The sequence below is a fragment of the Anastrepha ludens genome, chromosome 6 (genome assembly GCF_028408465.1).
Source record: "Anastrepha ludens isolate Willacy chromosome 6, idAnaLude1.1, whole genome shotgun sequence".
In the NCBI taxonomy this organism is placed as follows: Eukaryota; Metazoa; Arthropoda; class Insecta; order Diptera; family Tephritidae; genus Anastrepha; species Anastrepha ludens.
In genome coordinates this window covers 5,224,825-5,244,663 of record NC_071502.1, presented here as the reverse complement: position 1 = coordinate 5,244,663, position 19,839 = coordinate 5,224,825, and the positions used below count along the sequence as shown (strand labels likewise).

At 37.0% G+C, this 19,839-nt stretch overlaps 1 protein-coding gene across 6 annotated transcripts in view; it reads left to right on the top strand.

Annotated features, from left to right (window-relative positions):
• LOC128868755 (semaphorin-2A) overlaps positions 1 to 6,761 on the top strand; it is a 219,877-nt gene extending 213,116 nt beyond the window's left edge. For all 6 annotated transcript variants that reach the window (XM_054111224.1, XM_054111221.1, XM_054111219.1 and 3 more), the window contains exon 16: positions 1,185 to 6,761. In XM_054111224.1, coding sequence (XP_053967199.1) covers positions 1,185 to 1,253 — 69 coding nt within the window. In that variant the 3' untranslated portion in view covers positions 1,254 to 6,761. The remainder of the gene's footprint in view (positions 1 to 1,184) is intronic.
• Positions 6,762 to 19,839: the final 13,078 nt, after the last annotated feature.

The following is a 19,839-nucleotide window of genomic DNA, read 5'->3' as shown; positions in this document are numbered from 1 at the left end:
ACAATGTACTAAATACTCGTTTTTTCATTATTTTTTTAATAAAATATTCCTTATATGGCTATGTACGAATGATATTTTTGCATAAAATTATGCCTTATTTCGGTATTGCCTTAAGTTCTCTAATAACAGAAATGAAATTGAAAGTTTTTGTTCCTTAGTATTGAATAAATATGTTATTCTTTACGAAAATATCAAAATTTTGTTCGTTTGTATACATCGTGCCAAGTATCAGGTGTATCTGTTTATAAACTGTGAGTGTACGAATAAATTGTGTGACCACTGTGTGGGCGTGTGGATCTTCCTGTTGTAAAGATATGTAGGAAGATTTACGGGTTGCAAAGTTCAATCGTTTTATTGCCTGAAATTTTGACTAATTTTAGCTGTCACAGCTACTTGAATATTTAATTTCTAGATATATGAGATTATTTTTGTAAATGAAATTGTCCTGCCATTTTATTGACCTATAATTCGATGCCACTGTTATTAAAATGCAATTATTTCAGTATTACTTTCTTGTAAGCGGAATTGTGAGGGAATTCAGCGAGGTTTAGTTTCACACTTACAAACACTTTTAGTGCAAATATATATGGGTAGATGTGTGCTGGAGTGGCCAGGAGCGGCAAATGGTCTAGAGTAAAATTTAAATGGCTTATTGTGGCACACAACGAAATTCTTGCCTAGTGTATTGAGAGTTAATAGGAATAGAACAAAAGGAAAAATCTATGTTCATATTTGAGGGGAGTGTGAAAATAGTTTATCGATTATTACTGAGCGATATCTTTCATCTAAAGATGTACAGAATAGTAGCGAATCCTTATCAGAAACTCTTTGAAGCTCTACAATAACTATCACTTATTCCAGTTGATAATAAAGGCCAAGTTTTCAATGTTCAACTAGGAACTGTGCTTTTCAAGTCATATATAAAATTAACTAATGGAAGAGAATCCTGCCTAATACGAAACTATACTCATGCGTAACAGTTCTTATAACATTTCTTAAATACTAGTAAAAAAACACTACCAAAAAATTATACAACAAAACCGGGCAAAATATAAAAATAGTTGGCTTTGTGTTGGTACACCAGGCAACTAACCGTTGACTAACAATACCGATTTCGAATGCATATTCCCTTTTTTATTTGTATTTTCTCTATCTCTCTCTCTCTCTCTCTTTCTCTCTTTTAGCAATGCTCATCACGTCAGAACTACAGCAATCAGCATCCTAATGATGTTTTCCGCAAAAGCAATGTCTGATATCAAGAAAATCAACTTCAACTATCGCCCATAAAACTTCGTCTATAAGTAGGAGAGATTCTTGGGGGTCGGCTGGCTGGCTAATGGCAATTAACGGTGTAATGAAGGGTAAGAGATCGCGGGAGACTTTACAACAGCAGATTATGACGGTAGTGTGACAGGAGTATCCGTATGTGTTCACCACTCGTAGCAATGAGAATATGAGAGCGCAGTCTAAAGAAGGAGAGAAATGTCAAGGCGGAGTGTGGTGAAAAATCCGATAACAGCGACAACGCATTGGACATATGCTCGTACCGGAGCGCATTTAAACTTAACAAAGAACAAACTTAACTTGAGCAAAATAAAAATAAGCAAAACGATATGACGAAAGCAAAGAAAACATTAGATACACTCAAGCAATCGCATTATACTACAAACATACCTAAATAAAAATAAAAATAAAAATAAAAATAAAAATAAAAATAAAAATAATTTTAAGAACATGAAAAATTAATACTTACTATAAGATATTTAAAATCAATAGAAAAAAATAAAAAGTTACAAAATAAAAAAATTAAATTAAAATTAAAATAAATAAAGAACGCAATGTGGACCACAGGAGAACAATAAATTTTACAAAACAAACGAAAGTTTCCGCATTGGTAGTTGCAAAGGCGCATAAATTTGCAATAAATAATTACTAACTTGCAGTTGGCTTCAAAATAATAGGAGCAAAACGAATTACAAAGTTTCTACAATTTTTTATTTTTTATTTAATTTTTTTTATTATTTACAAATCATTTTATAAAAACATATTTCATACCATAACAAAAACTATGTGACTAAAATTTTCAAACTTTATGCAAAATTTATTAAAATTTAGAAATTTATTGAAATTTAAAATTAAAAAAAAATGTCAACTTCAAACTTTATCAGAACCTCTAGAAAAATTCTAAGTATGCAATTTTGTTGTTCATTCAGTTTCAGTATATACTATACCTATGAAATGAGACCTTTAGCTATTAGTATATTACATAAATGTCGCTAGGAGTATTTTTAACCTTCACAAATGTCTTGTTTTTTTTTTTGTCTGTCATCTGTCAACAATATTCAGTTTCATATAACAATGCATTTTTGTCGCTCTTAAAAATGTCGAATTTCGTGCCTTCAAACTACGATTTGCGTACATCGTTGATTTTCTGAAGCCCATCAAATGCTTATAGAAGCTTATTGTGGACATGCTCTAAGTAGAGCCCAGTGCTTCAGGTGGCTTGAAAAATTCCGAAGTGGAGAACGAGGGCCGTGACCGGCCATCGAAAAAGTTTAAGGACGCCGAATGGCAAGCATTGTTGGGTGAGGATGATGGTCAAACGCAAGAAATGATGGCAGAGCAGTTGGGAGCGACCCCAAAAACCATTTCCAAACGTTTAAAAGACATGGGCATGATTTTAAAAGTCGGAAGATGGGTGCCGCATGAACTGACTTGATGACAATGCACCGCCACATCGAACAAGAGCGACCCGGGAATTGGTGGGGACGTACGATTGGGAACCGCTGGTGCATGCGGCTTACTCACCAGACTTGGCGCCTTCCGATTATCATTTGTTTGCATCGATGGGTCACGCACTTTCCGAGCGTCGCTTGAATTATCACGAAGAAGCCAAAAAATGGCTCGATGATTTTTTTGCGGCCAAAGACGGCCAATTTTTTTGGCGGGGCATCCACAAATTGCCTGAGAGATGGGAAAAAAGTGTCGCTAGCGATGGCTATTATTTTGAAGATTAAATTTGTAACCATTTTTTGTTAATAAATGTTTGAAATAGAAAAAAAAGTCTCATTTCATAGGTATATACCGTACTAAAGAGCAAATTTGAAGTCGCCCAAAATTCAGGTAGATTTTGAAGTTTTTTTTTTCTTTCTGTTTTTGTTGCATACATTCCTTGCAAAGCCATCGAAGACTTTTATATGGAAGAAAATACTCAACATCTCAGCACACAAAAAAACATTGCACTTTGTTGGTCTAATATTGACTGGCCTATAAAACTGCATACCCAAAACTGTTTTTTTCTTAGTTTAATTCTGAATCAAAAGAGGGAAGTTTTAACACTTCTTGTTTTTTTTCTTATTTTTCCTTGTTTTTTTTTTTTTTTTTTTTTTGAAATTTGTAACATTTGTAACAAAGTTTTCAGCTTAATAAAAACATGAAAATACAAATTAAATGCTAAACAAAAATAGTTAAAACTTTGTGATTCGCTGCCCACCCATTATTTTGAGCACAGCTGTACAAAAGGACCCGCAAGTACACTCATAAAAAACCGTTAATCAATGAAAACCAAATAAGCTTAAATATACCTATAAATACTATGTAGATATACGAAATTGAAGGCAAATACTTACATACATACACACTTACATACGCTAGCAATACACCAACTAAAACGCAGAGCATTGCAACAAAAGCACAAAACCAAGAGTTGGGAAAACCAAACAAAAATGAAATTTAAACTAAACTTGAATTTTATATAATAATTAGGAGTCAATTGCATGGATTGACACCAACAACAATAACTGCATATTAAATTAAAAAGAAACAAATAAATAAAAAAGGAAAACAAGCACAAACATCAACTACACAGGCAACAATTGAAACGCGAGAGCAAAATATTTCAAGAGATACACAGAAAATTGGCGCTGAACTGATAGAAATAAGTTATATATTTTGATTATCTATAATCTGCAAAATCAACAGCATTATTAACTACTGGGAAAACCAGGCGTAGATCAAGAACAGCAGGTACCCTACAAGACAGCTGACTATCATATAAGCACTCATATTATCGTCACTATCCTCATCCAACTACACATTTTTGTTCTAGCCATGCAAAAGTTCTGATAGTTTCGCCTTGTCGGTTTGATATTCTTTCTCTCCTTTACCAATAGCAATTTCTTACAACTGAAAAATATATCTACTATGCTCTAAAGGCATTCTCGCGAGAGAGATGGCACATTCGATCAGTCCGATTTTTTCTTAATTTTCCAATAAATCTGAATAAGTAATCTAAATGAGCTCAATCAGCTAAAATGCGACGCAAATGAGAGTCATTTGGCTTCAATTCTTGCACGAGCTGCATTTTATAGGCACGTGGGCCAACATCTTTAAGAAAAATATTCCACGTAGACGAAGGACAAAGGTCAACAAGCTGAGAACGACGACGAATCGACATTTTGGTATATTCTTAAACACTTCGCTCTATGAACCTCGCGAACAGATTTATTTCTACAAAGTAAAGGTCCACAATTTAGAAGCGCTGCTGTGGCGTTAAACGATGCGTGGTGACTTGCCCAAATCTTGCTGAACAGAACTGTCAACGCAGTTTGTCACTGTCAGCTATCAAACCAGAGTTGCGGATATCGATAGTTCTTATGCAGCTAAAACGAACACCCGATAGTTCATATTTTGCAAGGTTAAAATGTTTCAAATCAGTTAAATGAGCAAGAATTCGTTCAATGTTTACTGAGTCGCCTGTTACTCCAATTGCTTTTTTGGCTCGCTGAAAAGAACTCAGCTCATTGCTCTGAACTTTAACTAATAAGAAGTCTCACTTAAGTCTCTTACTCTCCAATAGGCAAACAAGCATTAGTATTAAAACTCTTCGAGTATTAAGGGGGCAGATACCTGTAAACCGCCATATTTGCCCTGATTTTCATTAAAATTATTTAAAATGAAGAAGTCAATATATTTTTTTTCAAAATTGGCAAACACTTTCTTTATAACAGGTGGCGCAAAATTAATCAATTATGGGAAGATTTACAATATTTGCAAATATCGTCCTACGGCAATATTTTTTTCGAAAAATTTTCGAATTTTAAATTCACATAGAAATTAATATCAGAAAAAAGAAGTGTGCAAAATTTTAGGGAGATCGGTCAATAACTTTTCGAGTTATCGAGTACGCCAATTTGAAAAAAAAAAACGCGTCTAATGTCGGCAGCATAACTAACTATACCTCTCCCAGCGCTCGAACGCAAAGAATAGAGTCGTCACGGTTGACCATCTATAATAGAAGAAATACTTAAATTTACGTTCTAAAATTTTTTTGACTTATTAACATTTTATGAAAAAAAAATTTCGAAATTTTACAGGTATCTGTCCCCTTAAAAATGTTGGCGCTCTGACTCGTATGCCATTAAAAGACCTCCTGCCACGTACTCGGAAGCATTAAAGTGTGAAAGGAAGTGTAAATGTACACTCATTCAGTTAACCATACACATACAAATAGACGTTTTTTTCAGTAAATGAAAGCTTTTAAATGTTATGGATTTATTTCACTCCTAAAGAACCTGTCCATTTACATAGAGTTTGCTAAAATTTTTCAAAGAACATTTCGGATACTTTTTAAATTTTATTTTATTTTATTTTTTATCTACAAAATTGGAACTCTTGAAATACTCAGACGCCACCGAGAATTAGCATACATCTGTATCTCATAAATTTCTTCGCCTGCTGACTAAAAATAAAAATAAAAAATTAAATATTCTTATAATCCTAAACTAAAAATACAAAGAAAAGTATCAAATAGAAGAAATTTTAAGCAAAATAAAAACTACTACAAACCGACAAGCAATGTGATGTTAAGTTTGAACGCATTTAACTATTATCGAAGGAAAAATCTATTTATAACATCTTTGCTTCACGGCATATTAAATATTTGCAACAAAAGTATTTATCATTGGAATATTAGGCAAAGCGCTTTTGAGTTGTTCTAGGCTAGTTTCATTCGAAATTCAAAGCATAAATATGAATATCTAAATAAATAAAAAAGCATTAAGAAATGTAAGAGTGAGTAAGAATTACAGCAGTCCATAGTTTTTAAGTCAAAGTGCGATATTAAGCAATAGCATAAGGGGAAATAAATTCATCTTTATTTTCGTGTAGCAAAAATTTGCAATAAAATCCTACATTTTTGCAACTTTGATGATTTCTACGAATTTTATTTCTATCTCAGCGTTTTTGCATAAGAAAAGACTTTATTGCGCGCGACAAACTACTCAATTTCCTTTGTATTAAAAATAAATCAAAAATAGCAAAATCAAGCATTTATGAAGAGCATAACTGTAACATAAAATAAAATAAAATAAAATAAAATAAAATAAAATATATGAAATCATTTCTTGCAAAACTCCTGTTCACTTTATGCTTAGTATCTTAGTATTTAGGTACTTTTTTTTATTGTTTTCATCCTTAAGTACTTATCGCAAACCTTTTAATGCATTTTAATAATAGTTATAAAAATTTAGTGAGCACATACATGCACTCATACTTAGAAGTTATTATGATACGAGTATATACATATCTGTTCGTATGTTTGTGTATGCGTTTCTGTAGTTAAGTTAATTCTTTGATAGTCCATTGTATTTGAAATATATTTAAAGAAAAAACAAAACAAGCGAAAAACGAAGTAGTAAAAACTTCGTGCGTTTTTTATCCTTTTTATATGTTTTTCGAAATTAGTTTTTAAGCGCTTAATAGTAAGGAAAATTATTAATAAAATAAAAGTTATTACAAAATCTTTAAAATTGCGAGCTCTTCTTAATGCACAAATATAGAACAAACACTGCTGTTTGGTCCATAGGCTCAACTTGTACACAGCGGCGCGCGTAATTGGTTAGGTTAGGTTAGGTAGTGATGGTTGCCCATGGAGTGAGGACACTTGGACGAAGAAGTTTGGTTCAATCTTTGTGATACCATTGCAAGAGGTCGAAAAGAGGTGAAGGAAAAAAGAGGACGAAAGGGAAAGGGATGGGGGAAGGTTGAGTGTTTGTGGACTACGAACGGTGACTAGTCTGCGGTTGTGTTAACCTCTTTATGCTGCTGCTGAAGTTCATCAGATTTTTGTATTCAATATCTGCTCTATTAGCAGGCGCAGAAAAGAAGTGAGTGATGCTTGAATCTTAGTCCCGCGAGAGCTGGGCAGCTAACGAGCAGGTGCTGAGATGATTCCACCTCATCCTCCATACAGCTGACGCAAAAAGGACTCGAAGTAATTCCGAGTCTCACGGTATGTACACCCCGCGGACAGTGCCCCGTGAGGATGCCCATGAATTGAGTGAAGGATGCTTTTATTTTTAATGTTTATAAAATCTTTCGAGTTAGGAATTTTTTGTAAATTTCTTTTTTTTTCTTTTTTTAATATTAAAACAAATATTATACATTGAGCATCAGTGAAATAAGTGCAAGTTTTAAGCAAATACACATCACTTGCATTTTTAATAATTCTGCTCTGACGGCCGTTTTTACTTTACTCCATATAAAAATTAATTTCTTGCGGGAGAAAATGTGGTAGACCGTTTCCAAGAAAATATTAAGGGGTTAGGCGTTTTCAAAAAATTGGATTACGCACGGCAGAGTATAATTTAAGGCCGCTAGAGCTAGTGTTACGAAAAGCCGTCACGAAATGTATGTGCCTACGGCACACAAGCAATTATCTTTCTCCGCTTGGTGCGGTGCATCGTAGTCACCCAATCTGTAGATACGTATTACAGAGTATACACAGAAAATATATACTAATGCTATGCCATATACAACCGTATATATACAATATATAAATATACAATGTCAAATTTAGTATCTATACGAAGAAATTAAATATCAGTATATTGTGATTATGAAAGATCTATCTTACACAGTTCACAGGTACTGTTGAGGAAAAACTGCTGTGCCTTACTAAACCCGATTCGACATCACTAATTTGAGTATTTGTAAGTATAATTTTATAATATGTAGTTATATTATTGTATTGGATGACCATAAAAAATATTGTAGATTTCCAATTTGGTATTACTATTTGTTATAGACTTCAATATGCCAAAAACACCTGCTGAACGTACACGAGAATACAGAGCTTGGAAAAAATTGTCGAAACAAGAAAAACCGCCAACGCAAACAGCAGCACAACGCAATCGTAAATGTAGGGCTCGACAGAAGACTTTGAGAAATGCAGTCGCCACTATCGGAGACCAATCAACATCGACGAATTTCTTTGGGCCAAGTGGATTACCCATAGTCAATCCAGACAATCCACAACCCAGTACGAGCAGAGACGATGGTAACATATTCCATCAATATTTATCACAAACGAGTGGCCAAGCTGAGCAGGCTCAAGTTTCTGTTGAAAATACTGACGGAAGAATATTTGTCGTTCAAGCCGACGTCCATCAGGCCAATACATCGTAAAGTCCAATGAATCCGACCTCAACTACATCCTCAAAGATGAGGAAATCAGTCGCTCAGCGGTGTCGTGACCAAAGACCAGTTCTTTCTCCAGTTATTGTGAATGTGTCTTCGAATGTGAGTGATATACAAGTTGATTTTGCTGAAGTGTTACAATCTCAAACATTGGAAATAGAGTGTGATCCTCCCGCCACTTCAGCCGTTTGACAAGAATCACCACTACAATGTGTTCCACAACCGATTGTATCCACTTGCACCCTCAATACAAAATGTACAGGCTATTGAAGCACCGACTAATGTACAAATTTCAGAAATAAATGAATAATAATAATTTATTATCCACTATTATTGTATGTAATTTTATAAAAAGCCGTTTCAATCCTCATTAAAATATTTAAATTTAATCCAGAAATAAGGAAGTTTCACTTCAAATATGCGCACATAGCGCGGCTGGCCTTTTTTATTTCTTTTTTTTTTTGTTATCATGATTTATTGTGTTCAAATACAGCCGCTAATGCATGACGCTTTTCCTTTATTGAAATGAATTATTGTAATTAATAATATGTGAATGAATTATTTTGAAAAAATTTGCCCATTTTTCACTGCACTCTTTTATAAAATTTCGGTCTAAATCACACTCCTTTCCGCAGAAAGTTCCAACTCCTTCACTTTTTATGTTTTAGTAACAAGCCACTGCCACTGATTTTCGAGTTATCCACTGCCAAATTTATAAAAGAAAATTAATTTTAAAGTCTCATTTCGAGCAAATGCAAACCACACAAAGTAACCGCAATATTTAGATTAAGCTCAGCTGGGCAAAGAGTTAGAAAAGAGTAAGAGAGAATTTCAGCGTGGCTCCTATTTACAACTCAACAAGGTTAGTAAGCTGCGACAACAGTCTTTGGTCAGGAATAAAACGGAATCGTTCCGATACTAACAACCAGCTGCCAATTATAACACAAGCACGCGGCACAAGCAGCTAAACACCTTTTCACATTTTCGAGATACTCACTCCTGGCTATTCAAGTTTACGATCTATCGCTACTTCCGCCTAGACTTTACTTTATATCGACTTCACAGCACATAAATGAAAATAAACTCACAGTTCCCAGTTGTTATTTTGAAATTTCTTTACGAATTTTTCCTGTTGTCATACGCCGCGTATTTTCCCATTTTCTTGCCAATTGTCTTACATCAGCAACAGCAACAGCAGCTGTGAATTGTCAAAGAATGAGAAATTAATTAAAATTCGCATGCACATAACGGCAAAAGAGGATGAAGAAAAAGAGTTATGTGCATATGTATGTGTGAGAATTGGCACAGTAGCATAAAAAGCACGCAAAAGGTAGTCGACACTCTTACACACACACGTGCCATGCACTCACGGTTTACAAGTACGGGTAATGCGTGCACGGGGGTGTGTGTAAAACTACAGTTCAAATGTCATACAGGTATTTGTGTTTGTGTGTACGAATTCTCGCGCTTGGCAGCATACGAAAATTACTTGCTGCTGCTGCTGCTGCTGCTTCTTCTACATACTTTTCATGCTTCCTTGCCTTTGCTGTCAAGTCCAAATAGAAGCAGATAATTGCAAGAAGTACTCAACTACAGACGCATTGCGGAAAACTACCAGCAAACGGAACAACTGAATTGAAGTATTGATAAAGACTTGGCTGCTCGCATATATGCGTCGAGTTGTTGTTATTTGTTGTATTTTCATCTTATTCGCGATATTTGTTGGTGTTGAAGCGCGTAAATATTTTAATTCGCTGTATTCGTACCGATAATAATTTTTTGCAGTTCTACAAAGCGGGCAAAGGGGTGTGCTTGTCATTGACATTCAAGAAATATTGCCAATTAAAATATTTAAGCCAAAGTGGTGCTTTTGCCAGCCACAGTGGGATGCTAACGAACAATTGGCGGGTCTTTTCAGCTGGTTGAGTGGTTAACAGGAACCAGCGCGAAGAGTGAAAGAAAGGAGATGCGTCGTTGTTACTGTGTTTAATTGAAATGCATTTGCAGTCACTGGCTGAGGGCGAACGAGGTTCGCTCACCTATTTTATATTCTCGCTTTCTGCTTGTTATCTGTTGTTTAAATTAGTGGAGAGGCAGCTTTGTAGCAAAAGTGCTTGTTCCACATTGCTTTTCACGCACAGTGTGCCCTTTTACTTTTTTAGGATGCCTAAGATTAAAAGAAACAAAGTTAGCCGTAAATGATTATTCTTTAGTGTGTAAAATAGAAATGCCCAGGTATGACGAAAATGTACATAACACGTATGCGAAATACAGCTTTAAAAAGAATAACCGTTATCAAGCACAAGTCAGTGCATCAGATGAAAAGTTCTATTTTACCAATGGAATGTCGTAGTAATGTTTGTGAATCGATATTATTTGTTTGAGAAACAAATTTATAAAATTTTGTCTTTACTCATTAAATTTGGACTATTTTCTATTACAATGGCAAGCTGTGAGATTATAAATGTAATAACTTTCTTTTGGTTTCCGTGCAGCAAAAAATCACTAAAACTTACATATGTAAATTAATATAATTTTTGATTTTTACTACGTGGAACTTCTATTGTTCGTTCAAGCTCCGTTGAGTTTTTATCACCAAAATGGCCTGCGGAATTCTGTGCTAGAATTCGCTACCTGCCGGCTGTGAAACAACTACACATGCCAAGTAAATAACTTTTTAATGTTTGATTGAAAAAGTGATGATGTTGGACAAAATTCTTGCAACAACTGGAAGAAAAGTAGATGCCAAAAAAAAAAACAATTGGTGAGCTTGCTCGAAAGGTATGCTCCGGATACGCCTTAAAATGTTTGCTTTCTTGTGGAGAGAATTTGCAAAATACGTTCCTGATATTGGACGGTAACTCCGAATAGTTTTTTAAGCTCTGTGACTTAACACTTTTTTCAAAAGCCTCTGTAAGTTTCATGAAAATTATGTACCTTTATTTGTTGCATTTATTCACTCAGAGGTTTTCCATTGCCTGCCGAGGAGCGTCCGCTTTTTGGAAATAATTTTTCTATCATTTGGAGTTCTTCTTCCGCTCTCAACATGTAAAATGCTCATTGATAGAGAATTTCACAGTATTGCTGATCGGAGGTGGCGAGTGGAAACTACTTGCGTTACGACCAGACAAATCTGGCCATCTTACAATCTGAAACAGACAAAAACCCTTATAAGTCTTTCGAAACACGAACTAAGGCATATAATATCTCTTATCACCGGCCACTGCCTCTTGGGCACTCACGCACGTCGGCTCGGGGTTCCTCAAAACGACCTGTGCAGATACTGCGAGGACGAAAATGAGGAAGTATCGAGCAGGCATTTGCTGTGCAGTTGTCCCGGTCTAGCCAGAAGTCGACTCGCTCTTCTAGGCTCTCCAACAATTGACAATCTTTCAGTACTCTCGAGCCTGAAAATCGAATCTCTCATAAAATTCTCGAAACGAATTAATATCTTTGACCAAAATCTACAATAAAAATCTCGGTTAGGTGGGGAAATCATATAACATAATGGGCTCTAGGGCAACACAACGGACCCAACTTGTGGTATATGTGGCACTCCGATGCGGGGTCACCCTTAAACCAACCAACCAACCAACCATCATTTGGAGTTTCGTGCCCAAGGTTTCAAACGCGTGCGCTTCCGAATGGTAGTCACCCACCAAACCATTTTTTTTTTAATTTCTTAAATTTTTTTTTATTTTTTGTGGAGAAGGAGGTTTATAATTCGTAATGCAAATCGTCAAAGCTGTCGTCTCAGCAATGGTATGCTTGGAAACTAAGAAAAAAGTCACCACTCGCTTGGAACCGTTGGCTTCTGATTTTTTTTTTGGTTTTCATTGGTAGAAGGTTCCAAAGACGAACAGCAAAGACAAAGAACTCACGTTCTGTTACGAGGCAACTGTATTTCATACTAAGTAAGTTAAGAGATCGAGACGATTTAGCAAATTGAAGTCGGTTCATAAGGTTTTTGGCCTCCTGAGAAGGGATGAATTTTAACTTTAGCAAGACATTAAACTGTATGGAAAATGTAATTATATTTATTACGTATAAACGTCTCTCGCAATATTGTTAAAAAGGAATTTAAGCTTAGTACGAGAGAGACAATCACAATCGGGATACAGTTCACAACTATAAATCAACGTTTTCGCTAAAAGCAGTCGAACTTTCACTGAGGTAAAAATTGCTCAGAATTCAACATTCGAAAGACCTCATAAAAGAGGCGAGAAGAGACGAGAACTCCCTTTACAAAATTGTAACTGGTGATGAAACGTGTTGTTTCCAACATGAATCTGAAACTAAGCGTCAAAGTGCCGAATGGAGGACCCCAGACAAGTCACCACCGAAAAAATCGCGTTTGGAAAAGTCAAAAATCAGATCGATGCTCATTTGGTTTTACGATTCCAAGGGCATTGTCCACAAGGAGTTCGTGCCAATGGCCCAAACTGTCAATGTAATTTTCTATCTTGTCGTTTTGAAGCGTTTTTGCATCGCATTCGTCGAATTCGCCCTAAATACCGCGAAGGAGGAAGCTGGGCTTATTGCATGAAAATAGACCATCTCACCGATCCACTCTTGTGACTAATTTTTTTACTGAAATCGCATTTCAACCATCAATCACTCACCGTATTCGCCTGATATGGCTCTCTGTGACTTCTATCTATTCGGAAAATTGCATTTGGCCATGAAAGAAAAACGTTTTGCGTCCGTAGACGACATCCAAAAGGTTTGAATTGACATTCTGAAGGACATTCCGGATACCTGAAATCCTTTTTCGAAAAGCTCGAAAAAAGAGTATCGAGGCCAGAGGTGACTATTTTGAATAAATAAACTCAAAGTTATCGGAACAAATCTCCTGTCGTTTCTATTTTAGCTCAGTCTTGTTTATTTTGAACTTCTCCTTGTACATTGCTTCATCGCAAAGAGATAAGGCTTCAGCGTTTATTTGTTGCTCAATCCTTTACAACTGATTAACAGCGCACAGAATTATCGGTTTTTTGACTGTGTGCAAGTGCAGCTCTCTGTGTATGTTCCCATTCCGTACATCCCAAGGGGCTTTACAGGCGATATCCTGTATTAATTTATTTTGAAAGCGTTGGCTGATTTCAGCAATTGAGTGTAAGAGAAATGATCGTTGCTACTCTAAATAAGAACCCTGTACAAAAAATTTGCAAATTTTGTTTTTAGCTCGCATATTAAAAACTTACCATAAAATTTGTTTCATGTTACGCCAAAACCAGGAACACGCAGTGTAAGGAGAAGTCCCAGTGGTATTACAATGATTCTACGACTGGTATAAGTACAGGGTTGCCCATATTCGACGGACCCATCTGGCAACCCTGTATCTTTTGACAGAGACGTCAGATCGCTTAATGACGTACCGCGTTGGAAGCGTCAGTCCAAGCAGATTTTTACCATGGAACAGTGCACGCCACGCGAGCGCTCCCAAATTGTTGAAATTTGCATTCAACAAAAGAAGTCGAAAGAAGAAGAAGAAGAACAAAACCATCATGTCCGATGAGGCTCATTTCTTATTGAATGGGACGGTAAACAAGCAAAATTGCCGTATTTACGCCACTGAAAATCCTCACGAAATTGAAGAGGCACCTCTTTACGACGAAAAAGTCACTGTTTGGTGCGGCGCACACTGGGGATTTAGCGGAAGAAAGTCATATTTGCAACATACCACCTACGCAATGTTTAATGGTATTTCTAAATTCCAGAATAGAACCCACAATAAAATCAAAAAGAATTACTTAACTCCGACTTACAGTTTTTTTTATAGATATGTCAAAAGTATAATTTTTTTATAGTATTGAACTGACTAAGAAAAAACTTCAAAGCCCAGTGTGGTTTTTTCCTTTTGCTTGAGCCGACTTCCAATTTTTTATTTTTCATTTAGGGTACGATATTTTTATACAATATATTTTAGCCGGAAGAACAAAGGCTGTGAAGCATTTGATTATCTATTTATAATTAATTTTACGAAAAAAAAAAAAAAATCATATTCCTTTATATTCTTGGATCTGCAAGTTGAGCTACATTTACCTACGGTCAGAAAATGGTATCAACGTGTTGCTTAATAGCGTCTCTTTCAGTTTTAATCAATTGCAGTTGCCACCAGGCGCAACTGATTATTTTTTGGCAATGATAATAACTAAACGCTTTCTAGTGTGTGCATAATGATAACGAAACACTTTTAATTTTGTTTTGACATTTTGAGGGTAATTCAGAATTATGAACTTACATGTATCCTGAGCGTAAATATTTGCTGGCTTATATTAATAAAAAAAAAAAATTTTAATTTATGAATTTTAAAAAACATTGTTTTTTAAATTTTTTAAAAAAATAGTTTATAAACATGTTCTTTTCATACACAAATATATACAACTTCGTTAGTAGTAAAAATAATAATAAATATTTTTTGGGATGTATACTTTTTTCCGCATCTCTGTACAAAAATCCCCAGTGTGCGGCGTTAGTGCGAAAACTATTATTGGGCCGTTTTTCTTCGTAACTGAAGATGGTCAAGCTGTTACCGTCAATCAGGAGCGTTATCGCGATATGATAACCACTTTTGTGATGCCAATTATTCGTCGAAAGCGTATGAGGCAGTTCTGGTTTCCACAAGACGGCGCCCCACCACACACAGCTCGCACCACAATCGATTTTTTGAAGAAATTGTTTCCTCGTCGTTTGATGTCGAAAAATGGCGATTTTGACTGGCCACCGCGTTCGCCCGATTTAACGCCACCTGACTTCTTCTTGTGGGGATATTTAAAATCAAAGGTTTATATTAATAAGCCAAAGACCAAAGAAGAGCTCAAGAACAACATCCGTGAGGAAATAGCCGCTATTCCAGCCGAAATGTTAGCTAAACCTATGGAAAATGCTGCAAAACGGGCACAGAGATATCATATTCAAAAAATGATGTCAACAAATCTACTTGAACCAAATAAAATGATTATTATCGTCAACATCAAAAAAATTGGTTGATTTAAAAAAAAAAAACATAGGTCCGTCGTATATGGGCATCCCTGTATGTCATTACAATAACTACTCTAACTACCTTTCTAGGAGAAAATCGCGATAAAAGCGTAAATATGTATATTACACTAACTTTTACTATACTTATTCTCTATAAATTTCAGCTTCATATCTACAAAGTTAATGAAGCTTGAAATTTTGGTGTCTTGAAGTAGTAAAGAGGCCCACTGTGCCAAGGCACGATGTGCGCGCTGCAGACTATGTCCCTCTATGTTCAGGGCACATGCTCGAGATGGTACAATACTAACACATTTTGGAGTAGCTATCTCTTGAGAAAAGCAACAAGGGTCATCCTAGCTTTGCTAATGTAAATAAATTGAAAAAATTACTTAATCGACTTATTTCCAGTTACACATCAAACTAGCAAAATATACCGTAGGCCGCGTTTTGACACTCTCTTCTTAAATATTCTTGAATTTTCTTGAACCAAAGCTAAACTGAACACATTTTTGTTCACCAGTTTTGATTTTCCTGCTGGGTGACCACCCTTGCACAGAGTTTTCCCTTTCTTTTGCCCCATCAGCTTCTTTTCTGTAAACGGATATTGTTTTCACTTATCGACGCCAGTAATCGCCGCCACTTCTTCGAACTAATGAATAATTTATGCAAAAAATGCCATGATACCCACCGCACACTTTCGCTCTCGCCTGGGTTAGGTGTTGTATCCATCTCATCGCCACGTTGCTTGTGCGCACATTTGGGGAATGAGTGTAAATATTTTTACTGAGATGCGTTCAAGGCAGGGAATTCAATTAATAAACACAATGTGGCGTATTTAGAGCGAGGAAATTGAGTGGGCGGCGGTTGGCCGTACGAGCGGTGGGCGTAGAGGGAAACAACTGCATAATGAGTTAATTTCCATGGAAAGGCGAATTGAAAGGCATCTTGGTATTGTGTGCCTTTAATTGATTTTTCTAATTTAATTTGCAATTTGTGGCGTTAAAAAAAAGTTGCACACAATTCCTTTTTCCTACAAAATGGGGAGTTTTAATTGATTTAAAAATGAAAATGTTTATAGGCTTGAGCAAAAATTTAATAAAGCATTGTTTGAAAATTAGTGTGCCTACACAGGGAGGCTACTTATGCAGGATGGCCCACATATCATCATCATCATCATAAATTCCGAGAATTCCAGTGTGAAAAATCTCCGCACAGGCCCACATAGAAAGAGCAAATATTTCCATCATTTATGGCATGCTATTGCATTCATGAAAGTGGGGAAAGTCCCAACTGAGTGGCCAAGACGATTCTTCTGCATATGGTCCAAGCAGCTTACAACTTCCGAGCTTCGCCCAGGTTCTGGTTCGCCTGTGGTTAGCTTCCGAACATCCGTTGAGGTCTCTTCTATTCGCCAAGCAGTATCAAGCGGGTTGTACCAGTGTAATGAGGTACTACCATACTCGCTAGCGGCAAATCTTACTAGAGAACTTTGTTGTTGCTTTCACAAACAAATTTTTCATCAAGTTATTCGAGCAGAGAAGTGGGGAATAGAAGGCGCTTAATGTGAGAAGACGAAACGCAACCCAGGATATCTGGATTGTGCAAAAACCCCACCAACGAAAACGAAGACAAAGCCTCGGACGGGAACTAACTACGCTGATAACGACCACAGTGAACGAACTAAGAATAACGATGTGGGGACATGCACCTAGAATATCAGGTCCCTTAATGGGGATGATGCCTCTGCCCAGCTAGATGATTTTCTCATAACAGCAAAAGCTGGCATCACTGCCATTCAAGAGATGCGATGGACGGGACAAGGCAAGAAAAACATTGGAACCTCCAATGTCTACTACGGCTACCATGTAAAGTGGCGCAAATTCGGTGTTGGATTTAATGTGGGAGGAAGAGTTCATCGCCAGCTAAAGCGTTTTTCAGTAAGAGCGCTTCAACTTTTGAACTTTTTTGAATAAAACACAAACGGTTTGACTTTTTTAACTCATTTTTTTTTTTATCGAGTTTGAACATATACCTGACCACCGCGTGCACGTTTTACGAACTCCAATCGTTGAACCCAATTTTCGACCACTCTTTTACATAAATCGGCCGAAATTCCAGCAATTTCGCGTTCAATATTGGCTCTGAGCTCACAAATCGTCGCCGGCTTGTTACTGTAGACCAATGACTTCACGTAACCCCAAAGAAAATAGTCTAGAGGCGTCAAATCATACGAGCGCGGCGGCCATTCGACCGGTCCATTTCTGGAAATAATGCGCTCATCGAACTTACTCTCCAACAAATCAATTGTAGCGTTTGCTGTGTGGCTTGTGGCCCCGTCCTGTTGAAAACACATGTCGTCTAAGTCCATACCATTCAATTGCGGCCAAAAATAATCGTTTATCCTGTCGCGGTATCCATTCACAGTAACGTGGCGATCGTTCTCGTCAACGAAAAAATATGGGCCAATTACGCCGCCGGCATGTAAACCGCACCAAACAGTGATTTTTTCGGGATGCAACGGTGCCTCATGAATCACGTGTGGATTGCTAACGCTTGCTAACGCATATTTTGCTTGTTGACAAAGCCATTGAGCCAAAAGTGAGCTTCATCACTGAAGATGATTTAATGCTCTTAAAGTAGCAGCAACAGAACGATTATTTTCATAAAAAATTTGCACGATTTGCAATCGTTGCTCAAGTGTGTAGCGTTTATGATGAAATGTATACTAATGAAGTTTACAAATGACAAGCGAAAAATAAAAAAATATTGCGTCGTTCGCCCTCCCTATCGGAAAAAAGTTGAAGCGCACCTATTCAAAAACGCTATACTTACTTTACTTTGGTGAATGAGCGTCCCGCAATAATCCGCATCAAAGCGAGATTCTTCAATTGATCGCTCTTTTCGCCCACGCCTCGACGGAAGCGAAGGACGATGCGACCAAAGATTTCTTGTATGAGCACCTGGAACGTTCCTTTGAGCGCTGCCCCACTATGTACTGACGATCGTGCTTGGTGGCTTCAACGCCAGGGTGGGCAAGGAAGGAGTTTTTGGTCCCACAGTCGGTAAATTCAGCTTGCACAATGAAACATCCGGTAACGGACAGAGGCTGATCGACTTAACCGGTACTCGGAACATGATAGTCTGCAGCTCCAAATTCCAGCATAAAAAATTACACCAAGCTATGTGGCTATCTCCTGATTGAAAAACGCGAAACCAGATCGGTCATGTTGCGACAGATGGGAGACACATTCTAGGGTAGTCCAAAGTCGGTAACTGTTGTAGGCAAGAGAAATTCTCTGTTGGATTTGAAGCTTGACACTGTTATCGGTGTTAATGCTGGTTCCTAGATAAACGATGTATCTTCATCATCATTCACAGCATTACAACGCAGGGTGCGTCAAAGCTTCCTTCACAAAACTCCTGCAAAGTGTTCTATCGCTTGCTTTTCCTTCGTACTTGCGAATTATTATTGCTGTGAGATCGCTCCTACTGCGTCTATCCATCGGTTTTTCGGTCTTCCCTTCGCCTTCGCACCAATTATCTTTCCAGTCATGGCTTTCCTTACAGCGGATTCAGCAGGCATAAGGAGCACGTGAACGAAGTCTCTTACAATCTCCAAATCGTATCTGTCAACAGTGACACTTTTCAACCACCAATGTTAATTTTTACATCGGTAGGTAAGAAATATAAATAGCAGAGTTTGCGCTACAAACTTGAGCTTAGTCGACAGATTTTCGAGTTTTTGTATTAGGTGCGCAACTAAGTTCTCGCTGCTTTTTTTTTTGATGAAAATACAATTTTATTCTGAAAAAATGGTTGCAAGTGAATCACTGAAAGTATTGCCCATCGCTGGCTACTACTTTTCCCACCTTTCTGGTAGATCTCGTATATCGCCGCGGTAAAACTGTCTTTTGTTTGTCTGTTTTGATGTCTTCATATGAATGGAACTGCTGGTCAGCTAGACAATGTGCCATTTATCGGAACAGGTGATAATCGGACGGCGCAATATCTGGAAAATATGGCAGGTGGGGTAAGATTTCCCATTTCAGTGTTTCCAGGTAGGTTTTAACGGGTTTGGCAACGTGAGACCGAGCGTTTTCATGCTGTAGAATCACTTTTTCATGCCTCTCCGCGTATTGCGGCCGCTTCTCGGGGAGTACTCGGCTCAATCGCATCAATTGCTGTCGATACCCATCCCCAGTGATGGTCTCGCTTGGTTTTAACAGTTCATACTATATAACACCAACTTGGTCCCACAAATACATAGCATAACCTTCGTAGCGTGAATATACGGCCGAAGCGACGACATAGAAGCATGACGGGGCAGTCCCTATGACTTTGTTTTCTTTCGATTGCTATAATCAATCCATTTTTCAG